This window comes from Amborella trichopoda, chromosome 10 (genome assembly GCF_054954075.1).
Source record: "Amborella trichopoda isolate Santa Cruz 75 chromosome 10, AtrichopodaSantaCruz75HAP2 v2.0, whole genome shotgun sequence".
Classification (NCBI taxonomy): domain Eukaryota; kingdom Viridiplantae; phylum Streptophyta; class Magnoliopsida; order Amborellales; family Amborellaceae; genus Amborella; species Amborella trichopoda.
The window spans coordinates 45,694,486-45,707,282 of NC_142345.1; the positions used below are offsets into that span (position 1 = coordinate 45,694,486).

General features: G+C 38.9%; 1 protein-coding gene across 2 annotated transcripts; it reads left to right on the forward strand.

Moving 5' to 3' along the window:
* The first annotated feature begins 4,412 nt into the window (after positions 1 to 4,412).
* LOC18447384 (scarecrow-like protein 18) lies at positions 4,413 to 8,272 on the forward strand. Of its 2 annotated transcripts, XM_088849371.1 has the most exons (2): positions 4,413 to 6,817; positions 6,897 to 8,272. In XM_088849371.1, the coding sequence occupies exons 1-2, from the start codon at positions 6,622 to 6,624 to the stop codon at positions 7,730 to 7,732; spliced, it is 1,032 nt and encodes a 343-aa protein (XP_088705497.1). In that variant the 5' UTR covers positions 4,413 to 6,621; the 3' UTR covers positions 7,733 to 8,272. The 2 variants fall into 2 exon arrangements, with proteins under 2 accessions (XP_088705497.1, XP_006857545.1); XM_006857483.3 differs by having other exon boundaries at positions 4,413 to 8,272.
* Positions 8,273 to 12,797: the final 4,525 nt, after the last annotated feature.

Consider the following 12,797-nt stretch of genomic DNA (forward strand, 5'->3'; position numbering starts at 1 on the left):
GTTTTTGAGATGCACGTTATTTCTATAGCATATATTTATATAAGTTAGTGAACCTTATATTCTAGAAGTAAGGTGCACCTCAAAATTTCACTCAAAGGTTGTTCAAAAGTCAAAAGCTTTAAAATTGATCATTGCTACCTCAAGATATATGAACATAAAAAAAAAAAATAGATTTCAAGTCTTAAAAAGTGCATCTTGTAACACATTATTTAAAGCTTCTTTTTTTAAGATTGAGTGCTTATAGAATCACTGCATGATTTTTGGAGCTTTAAATTTCATAATTAGGGATAAAAATAAATTTTATAGCCATTGTAAGGTATTCCAATACTAGAATAGCCTTTTTGTGTAGATTTACGAATTATTGTTTTAAAATTTTTATTAGGTGCGTCTCATTTTTAATGGCTTTGTTATCATTAACTTAAAAAAGAAAAACTGATTTTGAATTTTCAAAAGGCTTAAATCTTAAATTTATGATTGAGATTCATTTTTTTGACCATATTTAAGGTGCAATTTCAGTATAATTTTTTTTTAGAGATTGATTGTTACGATGAAGAGAGTACCTACGGGTCTTTCAACTACTACAAAAGTAGTTTTCTCCTAATGTAATTTCATTATACTACAATGACACGGCAACATGACATAGAGAGAGAGCAAGGTGAGCCGACCATGGTTTCTTTAATTATTGCATGCCCTTGGTTAGAGGATAAGAAAGTGGCTGACCAATGAAGGATCCCTCCCTTCCAATATGCTCAACCATATGGATTTAAGTAATCAGCAGCAGCATATAATATACATGAATACATTATATCAAGGGAATCAATGGTGAGAATAAAACTGTGAATAAACTTATTTAATTCTCATAAAAAGGAAAAGGAAAAGGAAAAGGGAAAGGAAGGGGGTGCAGCGAAGAGTGCAAGTGAAGAGAAGGGGGCAATCGATTTCATCATCATTTTCCTCTTTTGCCTATTGCCACCCCCACTTCACATACCTCTGCCTGCCTTGCCCCATAATCAAACGCATATCAAACACCATTCTCTACTTACTAATCAATGCTATGCTCTCTCTCTCAATTCCAAAGCCTAGAGTGAATGAGTACAAATTATGGAAAATGGTTTCCTAGTGCGGCAGCCCTATCAAAAGAGTAAAGCTTTACATCATAACTCTTTGAAAATTTCAATTCAAGCATTAAAATATTCCAACTTTTCTATTGATCATCTTGGTTTGAACATTATAGTTGTGGAAAAAAATTAGGATTTATAGCTCTAAATGTAGTGTATGTTTTAACAAATTATCTAGACCATCCATTTTATCTTAAAAATAAGTATTCAAAGATCTGCAAGATGTATATATTTTTCTGAATTTCAAATTTTAGTGGTAGTATTGGAAATTGATTTAACCATCATGGATATGAAGATAAGATTTAAGGTGAGGCTTTATTTGATTTTAATAAAGCCTAGGCCTTATAAGGACTTCTTCCATTATAAATCATACTCTCCCGGGTGAATGGATACAAAGGTGAATTAAAAAAGGGTGAAGGGGCGGGAGCAGCATTTCGAAGGTTATTTGATGAGATAGAATCTTGGGTGACCTGCTTACCTTTTCCATTAGATGGATATTATTATTCATTATTAATTTTATAAAAGGCAAAAGTGATGGATATTATTATTCATTATTAATTTTATAAAAGGCAAAAGTGAGTGGGGGTAGTAAAAGGACAAATATAGAAAAGGGACTAAGGGAAAGAATTTGATGAAAAGGGGTCTCATGTTATTCCAAACAAATGCTCCCTAAACTTTCCCCATCATTGCCTTAATAAAACACCAAACAATTTAAGTGGGGAGACCCTTTGTTCATACAAATATATTTTATTCATATTAGTATATTTATTTGTGTATAATTACACCCTTACCTACGCTGTAACCCATCCTAAACCTTAGCTTTTTTTATGATTCATCAATAAACATATTTTTATGATGTAAAAAACTCACAAGTTATCTAAGATGCTTCCATTCCATGCTTTAACAAATCCAATGGCTTTTCTTTTTCTTTTAGGAATTGTTCCCAACAAAAAAAGGTTGACTTGTAAACCACACCCCCCCTTCCCCCTGAAAAAAAGAAAAAGCTTAATATGAGGGATGGAAAAGAAAAAGAGGACAAACAATAAAAGACAAAATAAATAACAATCACATTTACAATTTCAATGATCATCATAATATGGAAAAGGAGGAGACAGCAATCAATCAGTGGTCACCTCATGTACATGGCATTGTAGCCCCGTATTATGCGATTATCATCTAATCCAATGTTTAATATGCGAAGGGGAGGGGATCTTAGTAAATGCCTGGCTCCCAAAATAAATGCGTGTCTTTATTTCACCGTACCTACTTACCACTGCCCCTACACATGTTCAAAGGGCGCCCCTAATGGTACTACAAAAATACACGATTCTTTTTTCATTTTATTTATTATACAAGATTTTCAAAGAGTGTCATGAAGTTGCAAAATATTGTAGCTTATCATCACAACAGCAAGATGAGATGGGTGGATATAAAGAAACAATAATAATAATTAAATCTTAAAAACAATGTATCTTATAACAAGTTATTTAAACTGTTTATTTTCTAAAATTTCAAGTATTTATACATTTTTACCATTTTTAAAATGTTAAATTTCGGTTCAACATGGATTTTCAAGCCATGGTTTATGCACCAAAACTCCTATCTTTAGCAAAATTTTGAGGCACGGCTTACTTGTATTATAGTATAAGGTGGGCACTTTATAGAAACCACGCCCTTTATATATTTTACAATACGATTTATATATGACATGGTTTCTATTCGGCAAGCCTACATATTGTACAAATGCGGGCATGACAATAAATATATATTTTAAATATAATTTGATTCTTATTTTTAGAGAATATATAATCTTTGACATGGGAATTTTTTTTTTGAAAATTGAAAATAATAATTATATTAAAACAACATTTAGACCGTTAGTTACAATTGTTTTTAGATGGACCACCTATTTGCATCTATCCTTAAGATGGATGCTTTATACCTCTGGACGACATATTGTAGAAATGCAGTCCAGCGTGCATAAAACAATTTTCCTTTATATATTTTGTAGATCCATTACTTTCACCATGATTAGACAGTTGGGAGTGAGCCGAGAATAATTTTACAAATTGATGTTAACAACAATTGTTAGATCATAATAATATGTGACATTATTAACATATAATCAAAATCCAATAGTTGAAGCATGAGAAGTCAAGGTGTCTTAGATTTCATTCCTATCAAGACCCAAGTTAACATTCTAAAAAAAGGTTCTTATAAGCTGCCCAACTTATAATATACAAGTAGAGCACACCTTTAAATTTGGGCTATCAAAAATCTTTTGATGGTTTGAAAACCATGTTCAACCCTAATCATAGTAAAATATTATATTATCTTTTAACAAACACATGAACTACAATTTTCAACTTAGCATATCGCAAAAGGAAACTTCTTTCATACGGGCTGGATCGCATGACTACATATGTGGTCCAGAAAGCATGAAGCATCTTTCTTAAAGATGGATGCAGGCAGGTGTTTTATCTAAAAACAACGGAAATTAATGGTCCAAATGTTTTTTTAAGAGAATTATTATTTCTAATTTTTAAAATTTATTTATTTTTTGATATTCATGATCTCCACCTTCCCTTAAAAAATAGAGTCCAAAAGTCCCATCTCAAAAATATATTTATCAAGAGGCCCATATTTATACATATATGCGGGCCTGCCCGATGTAGAAACCGAGTCCATCCCAAAGAGCTCCATGCGATTTTTTTTAAATGGGTTTTTTTACCAAAATACCCTATTTTATTTAACTTATTTGAAGAAGAGAGAGTATATATTCGTCTTTCTCTCTAAAAGTGTGAGAATGCAAGTTAGAGGAGAGGCAAGGAGGGTCGTTTGCAATGAAGAGACAAAAGAAAAGCATGTTAAATTATTAAAAAGGAGAAGAGAAGAGAAGAGAAAAGAAAGGGATATGTGATGAATCATCTCCAAAGGCTGGACGTTGATGTATGTATATTCTGTGGTGCAGTTGGGGTAACTGCAGCAACATACACCTTTGTTCCCTACCCCTCCATAACATAACATATATGAGAGAGAGAGAGAGAGAGAGAAAGTTCAGGTGCAATTGCTTTTTTAAATCTTTGAGGGGGGGTACTTGCTCAGGAACAATCTTTGCTATATAATAATAAAAGTAATTTGTATTGGAGAGAGAGGGGTATTTGAAATGAAAGTGGGCAAGTTGGGGGTTTTTTTTTTAAGGAATAGGGGTTGGGAAATGGAGTTTGAGTGGTTGGCACAGAATCATGACTTTTTTGGCCCGCAGCCTCGGGGGAATGGCGTCGCTCTCTCTATCTCTATCTCTAGAGAGAGAAGGAGAAAGTGTTCTCTTTCTCTCTCTATCTCTATCTCTAGAGAGAGAGAGAGACTCATCTTTTTATGTACAGGAAATCAAATGGAACAGTTCACTGTGGACTGATGCGTCCTAAAGTTTATATAGCCTCTCTCTGTCTCTCTCTCTCTCTCTCTCTATCTAGGAAAAGGATACCTGTGGATGGCGATGTACAAAGAATATAAGAAAGAGACACCCTTCCATTTGATTCTCTCTCTCTCTCTCTCTCTAAAAAGGGCTTTATGGATGTGGGTGTTGCTTAATTCCCCATGGGTCATCAAATTTAGTTTTTAAATGTTTGGTCCCGCCTTTGATGTGAAATGTTACATGAAATGCATGCCTTCAACTCCACTCAAACCTTTCTTTCTCTACTGTCTATGGAGTTTGCCATAAGGAAACACTCTCTCTACTCTTCTCAGCTTTAGATTTCCTGAGAGAGAGAGAGAGAGAGAGAGAGAGAAAGTGGGACGTTTTAGAGAGAGGTGCCGTGCCATGCCATGCCTTGCTTGGGGATTTTAGATAGAGAGCGAGAGCGAGAGAGAGAGAGAGACAAGGGCAGAAGATTCTCAATGTAAAGGGTGGACTTTTGAGCATGTCAAATCAATGTATTTATTGTGAGAGGTAAACAGCAAAAATCACCAGCTTCTCTCTCTCTTCTATATGCCAGTTTTTTTTTTCTTCTTCTCATTTATTTTGGTTTTATGGTTCCATTTTTTCATTAGCCCTTCTTTATTTTAAAATCTGATGATACTGTGCATGCACGAGGGAGGGAAAGGAGATTCCTTTGCAGTTTAAGGGTGGTTTTCGCTTTTCTCACGTTTAGTGAGAGATCTTTCACACATTTTTTAGTAATCAAAGAAATGGCAGAAGATAGAGAGAGAAAGAGAGAGTGAGCCTCGGGTACCGCAAAAAATCAATTAGACAAAAAGAAGAGTTGGGAATAATCGGAATAGAACAACAAATAAGAGAGAGAGAGAGTACCTGGATCACTATAGAGCTTTCTCTCTCAAAGGAAGCAGGAACAGGAACAGGAACAGGAGCAGGAACAGGAACAGGAACAGGAGCAGGAGGAGGGATGGAAATCAGTTGATGTGTTATGATCTCTCTGATTTCCACAAATGGTTCTGAAATATTCTATGGGCTTGTAAATGCGCTTCTTTTTGGCCTGCAATATTCTATTTGTTTGCTAATGGGTTGTACAAAGATGCTTTCTCTCTCTACCTCTCCTCCCTCCCTCCCTCCTGGTTTTGCATTGATGTGAGGGAACGAGGAGAAGGATGATTATTTTTGGATTGGTGGTTGGTTGGTTGGTTGTGCTCTGAAATTCCGTGGCCTCAAAGCAAGAGAGAGGTTGAGGTAACAAGAGGAGAGAGAGAGAAAGAGGGGTTCTTTTCTTCTCGTTTGTTTGTTTTTTAGAGAGAGATGGATTGCTTGTTTTAAGAGTCTTTTCTGTTCTGACAAGCATAGGGGGCTCTGCAAGGAAGTTATCTGAAAACCATCATACCTTCTCTTTCTCTCTCTAGGTCCATAGATTGATAGAGACAAACGGAGGGAGGAGTGAATAGTCTCTGTTCACCCATTAAAGGCTTTGCGTGTTTGGGAACACACACTCTCTCTCTCTCTCTTCACCATTACCAACCCAATTTAGAGAGAGAAACGGGAATTCTCCTCCAAATTTAAGGAAGGGACTTCTGATACCCACTTTCTCTCTCTACTTAATCTGCGATCAATCAGAATTCCACATAATCTAATCTCTCTTCCTCTATAGTTTGCAAACCCAAAACAAGGAAAAAAAAACAAGAAAAAAGAGTTGTTTCATGAACAGTATCTACATAAGCTCCTGCTACTACTCTCTGCTGCCAGATCATGTCCCGTCACAGAAACTGCATTCCATCATCTCTTTCCTCCTCATATATCACTCTCCCTCTATGTACCAACCCATTCCGCCTTCTCTCTCGCTCTCCAACCCCCCACCACCGCCACCGCCACCACCACCACCACTCTGGCTCAAGCTCGTGGAGAATCCGTGCGATTACGCTACTGTGAAATGCTTGGCTCTTTGGACTCCTCCTCCCATGAAGACGAAGACCCCTCCGACCACCACCTCCGCATCGGCTTCCCAAGCCATGGCGGCTCGCCACCGGCCCAACAGCTACGGCAGCTGCTCATGACATGCGCCGAGCACATTTCTCGCTCCGATTTGCAGTCGGCAGCTCGCATTCTCTCTCTCCTTTCTTCAAATTCTTCTCCTTATGGCGATTCCACCGACCGCCTCGTCTCCCAATTTGTAGCTGCCTTATCCCTCCACCTCCGCCTCCCCTTACCGCAACAGCAGCAACAAAGTCCACGACATATACCTCCCTCTCTGGTAACCCCGCAAACCGTTGAGTCCTCCTTTCTCTCTCTAAACCAAATCACCCCATTTATAAGGTTCAGCCACTTGACAGCGAACCAGGCCATCCTCGATGCCTTGGACGGTCACAATTCGGTGCACATAGTCGACCTGAACACGATGCAAGGCGTTCAGTGGCCGCCTTTCATGCAGGCGATGGCCGAGCGCTTTCCACACCACGGGGCCACCATCCGAATCACCGGCACCGGCCCCGACCTCTCGAACCTCCACCGCACTGGCGCGCGTCTCAGCCGCTTCGCCCAAACCCTTGGCCTCGACTTCCACTTTCACCCCTTCCTCTCCAACTCCTTGTCTGACCTCCTCCTCTTGCCCCAAGCCATAGCATCGGTTGCTCAGCCTAACGAGGCCTTGGCGGTAAACTGTGTGCACCACCTCCATGTGCACCTTGGCCACGACCTCCCCTCCCTATTGAGAGCATTGAAGGGCCTAAACCCGAGGGTCCTGACATTGTCGGAGCGTGAAGCCGGACACAACCATCCGAGCTTCACCGAAAGGTTCTCGGAGGCCTTGAGCCACTATTCAGCTCTGTTTGAGTCCTTGGAGGCGACGGTGCCTCCGAGCAGTAGAGAGAGGATGGCTGTAGAGCAAGTGTGGTTCGGGAGAGAGATCACCAGGGTGCTGGCTAACGAGGAAGAGATCGGGAGGAGGGAGAGGGAGAGGGAGAGGCACGAGAGGTTCGAGAGGTGGGCGGAGATGATGCGGGTGTGTGGCTTCGAGGGGGTGGTGCTCAGTGATTTTGCGGTTTCGCAAGCAAGGCTGCTGTTGAGGCTGCACTATCCCTCTGAGGGTTACAATTTACATCTGCACCATGATGCTTGCTTCTTAGGGTGGCAGAACCACCCACTCTTCTCAGTCTCTTCTTGGCACTGACACTCATTTACCTTCTTTTATTCTCAATAGGAAAAGATGAATGGATTCACCCCCCCCCCCCCCACAACTTGAAGCTTGCAATAATAACAAGCACTTTCCAATGGACTTATGGGGACCATCTTTCTATCTCACTTGGAATTTTGGTATCCTTGATTTACCACTAGCTTAAACCCTAATTTACCTCTAAGACTTGACTGTGTTGAATCCAGCTCTCTCTAAAACCTCAAGAATGATCATAAACCCTCTAAACCCTAATTTGGCTTGGCATGGCATGGCATGGCATGAGGAAATGGGCTTACGTTGCATGCAAGTCTCGTGAATTGGTTGAGGTGAGAGGTATTGGGTTGAGCATGGATTCGAAGTTGCACCACTATGGATATGGATCTTTGCTCACTCAATTGCTATTTTATTTTCTTTCTCTCCCTCCCTACATCTATCTTAGTTTATGATATTTATGCTGAACTCCATTTCATGGAGGAACATGTACGAGGGGAAACCCCTATTTTTAGTTATTAAATTTTTTTCTCTCTTCTTGCTAAATGTTTGGTTTGGTTTGGTTTGCTTGATTATTGTTTCGTGTTCTTTTCCTTTCCATCTCTAATTATTTTGTTATTGACTTTATGTTGGTTACTATATAACAGACACAAGTAACTGGAATTGGGTTCAATCTTTAGCTCGAACACCTACCCTACCCTCTTAAGCCTTTCCCAGAAAATCGCAGTTAGTCTCTCTCTTTAAGCTTCCCTCTCTTACCCTAACTGCAACTCTCTTAGGTGCTCTGAATATTACAGTTAGACTCTCTCTCTCTCTCTTGCATTGTTTTCTGTGCACCATCAAGTTCAATTTTGGCGAATCCTTTGGCATTATCTTCTCAATGTCTCAAGCCTCAATTTCTGCTCTTTGTCCCCCTCTCCCCATTGTTGAGATGGACATGGATGCATGGAATTTTACACCTCTCTCTCTCTCTAACTTTAATAATAGTGATGACAGAGATATTCGACTTTGGAAACACAGCTCCGCGCATCTTGCATGCCTCCTCCATTGCTGCTCGTGTTTTTGTTTACCAATCCATGTTTTTCTCACAGTGGTCGGGCTGTTCTCCTTTTCATACTCTTGTCTTAATGAGAGAGAGAGAGAGAGAGAGTGGGCAATGCATCAATTTGCGTAGTTGTTGGGGAGCTTTGTCTACTCCTGGGGTTACATTCTACTCGGATGCCACACCATTAATTCCATTGTCATCTTTTGCTGCTTCTCTAAAAATCACCAACTCAAGCTTATTATTAGTAAGAGAATCCTTTTGGGGGCTCCTCTAGGACTAATTTTCTATCCATTGTTTCCCTCTCTCAAGCATTTCAGGGATCCAACTTATTATTAGTGTCTCCTTCAAGTTGGATAAAAACTTAGTAGATTGAGAGAATGAGGTTTATAGAATTTTCATTGCTGAGATGCTAAGAAGGGTATGTATGAATGGTAGTAAGGGACATTAGACATCTGAAAACAAAGGCTTCACTCAAAAGAAAAAGAAAAACCAGTTGGTTGGTGTACTCCATTACATTGCAAACTGACTTAGTTTATTGAGCCTAACGACATTGGAACCCAACCATTAGGGTCACTGGAAAGTTCCAAACTTCATCCTCCTCGTTACGTTTGTTCCCCTTTAGGAACGATAATCTCTCTCTCTCTCTCTCTCTCTCGTGTGTTCTAAAGAAAGTGCAACATAGCTCTCTCTCTCTATCTCCTTTAGGAAATGCAGTGCAACTCCCCCTATCAGAAAGTGCAATTCCTTTGTCTTTCTCTCTCATAATTCACAGTCATTTGATGCCACAATTGGCAATGATTAGAGTGATAATTGGCAAGTGAACAACAATAATAATTGCGCGGGTATCTGCTTCATTTGAACAGAAAACATCCACCATATACAACACTACTTCTTTAGCTATGGTGATATCATTTGGTGAAACTGTTGCTTCTGCGCCTTCTAAATGAGACGCCGCCTCTTAATAAATGTTTCTTTCTCTTTATATTTGATTCATTCTAATAATAATAATATTTACTCATGCTTCATTTTCTATCTAGATACCTAGGCTTGTGAATGAGTAGACCCTTTCTATTATTATGCATGCTTTGGCTTAACTTGATAATACTTGAGCATGTTTCAATTTCTGTCTGGGTATTGAGGTTTGTGATATAAGTAACTACTCTCTCACAAATCAGGTTGGTTACTAAGGTTTCCGAGTTAAAACACTGGTAACTTTATTTCTCATGGACGGTGAACGCTTCGGGTTGTTCAATGGGATCGCCCCATTTGCTAGGGAGGAGCAGAAACGACTGGGAAATGGACAACAGAAAGTAACTATACATCCATTTCTATATATATATATATATATATATGAAAAGTAACAGGCACCCCGGTTTATTTTTTTTAGTTTAAAATGTAGAATTAAATTGCATATAAAAAATCCACCAAAAAAAAGTTGTTTTGATGTTGGAAAACCATCTAATTGATAATCTCTACAAAAAATAGTGCATCTTGCGAATAAATTTTCTAGACAATCCATTTTCAAGATTTTCGTGTGTTTATAGATGATTTTAACCAATTTTTTTAGTTCAAAATTTATAATTAGTTATGAAAATAGAATCATCCTAACAATTTTTAACACCAGAATTAAATCTTATGATAAAATTTAGAGGTAAGCATTAATTTGATTGTTTAAGGTTGCCACCTTGTGCAAATCACACCCATTTAGTTTTTTACAGTAGAAAAGTGAACAAGTATTTGGTTTGCAAAATCCATACACATGCACATTCAAAAATTAGAGAGAGAGTAAATCATTTCACACTCATTCACAGCGTATGAGAGAAAGAGAGAGAGAGAGAGAGTAATGAAAAGAAAGATAAGAGAGAAGAGGGTGAAAAAGGAAAGTAGTGAGTTAGGGGTTTGGGGACTGTAGAGTGAAAGAGACGAGGATCTTGAGGTTTGAAAGAAGGTGGATTTTGGGCATGGCTATGCTCATTATTATATATTATACATAAAGTACGGGTTGTACCACCACTGCTTGTGGCGTGGGCATTTTTTACTATTTAAATACAACCCAATTAAATAAAAAGTGTATCACAATAAATGAATGAGTATAGCGCCCCAACCAGTATGGAGAGAGAGAGAGAGTACCACATTCACAAATAAATAAAAAAAGTGCACAAGAAAGGAAGGAGAAAAGGGCAGGGCGTGAGAGAGAAGCAAAAGCTGCAGTCTAGAGTTGTGCAGTAATAACAAGCAAACAGTATAGGAGTGTAGCCAGTAGAGTAGCTCGTGTGAGTAAACACGTGTGTGTGTTAATGTGTACCCTCAGAGCACCTCATCCTATCTATCCATCAGGTATCGACCTAAAAACAGGAGAAATATATTATATGCATAAATTGTGAAAATAATAATTGTTGGGTGTCAGACGAATGGGTTTCATGCGTGTGCTCGAAGACAGCATCTCAGCCACCTCCATTTCATTCATATCTTCTCTCTCTCTCTTCCTTTTTGGTCTGGTTTTTACCCCCCAATCATTCACAATTAACCGAGCCGAGCTGAGATGGGGGGAAGATATTTGTTTGAGGCAATGGGATCACTCTCACTTTGATCTCACTGATGAGTGAGGAAATAGTTAAAGAGTTCAATTTCAAAGTAAAGGACTAGACGTTTTTTTCTTTCCTTAAGACACCAAACGCGTGCATGTGTGTCAGAGAGACATGGGTGTGGTATAGTTCACCTCTGCACACACTACTACTCCGTGGGAGAGATAGATGCCATGGAGGGGTGTAAGTCACTACCCATTTGCAGAGAGAGAGAGAGATGCGATGGAAGGGTGTAATTCACCACCCATTTGCAGAGACAGAGAGATGGCCTGAGCTTGAAAGATTTTTTAACTCACTACCAGTTTAATGTAGAAGAGAGTGCTCACTAGTCAACCCACATGACCTGTCCTCTTATAGTTCTAGGGAAGCTCTCAGAAATTTAGTGTTTTTTAGCCTTTGCATGAAGGCAATGTTCACATTTCAAAGTTACATGTAAACCTCATTTGTCAACATCATCAAACTTCGTTTTTTCTTCTTTTTTTTTTTTTTTTTTTTTTGGTAATTCAAACTGCCCCTGCTCGGTTTTTCCAGATAGATTAGGAAATTAGCTTTTTTTTTAAAGTATCAGTGGTTGGTGCTAAGAGGATTGAAAACCACAACATGGTAACCAAGGTATGTGACTACCACGACAAAGCCCTTTTCCTATAAACATCATCAACCTTTTTAAATGGAAAGGATTTTGGATTAGGTGTCACTTGGGTTTGGTTTGATCCTTGTTTACTCGGTTAAGTTTTGAGGGGTCAATAAGCCCAATCTCTCATTAAGCCAACTTAATCCTCCCAAAAATTCCCTCTTATTTACCTACCCAAACTCGAAGCCAAGACAGCTACACATATATAAACTGTAAAAGCAGAAGCTATCACAAACAAATTCCCCAATTAGGAATACGTCAAAGGTTTGAGTATTGGGTAAAATATGATCACCCCACTGCTCAGAATCTTCCCTCTCAGATTACAATATTCCTTTCGCTTTCAATCGATGATGGTGACCTTAAAAGGCTCCATTTCCAAACTATCAACTCTTCCTAATCCCCACAAAAATCAGAAAAACAAGGAACCTTTTCCTAATCCTCGTTCAACAATACCATATCCACCACCCTTCTCTGCAAAGCAAATGACAAAAAATCACCGCATAACCCACTTCTTGTTTCTCATGCATGCACAGATAGTATCCAAAGGACGACCATGCTGTCTCTCTCATGAGAAGTTTTCATCGACCTTTTTACCCTTTTTTTCCGTAGTGGTACTCAACTATAGCCCAAGAAGTGAACCTTTCAATAGTTGATAATTAAGCCATGAGAACCCACAAATAGTAGACATCAAATTTTATTCCAAATTTTCTTGACGAAGCTCAGGTGTAGTGCTCTCGCTAACTAGCCCCACAACTGACAATGAAAGTAATGAGAGAGAGAGCGAGAGAGAGAGAGAAAGGAGAGTTGGGA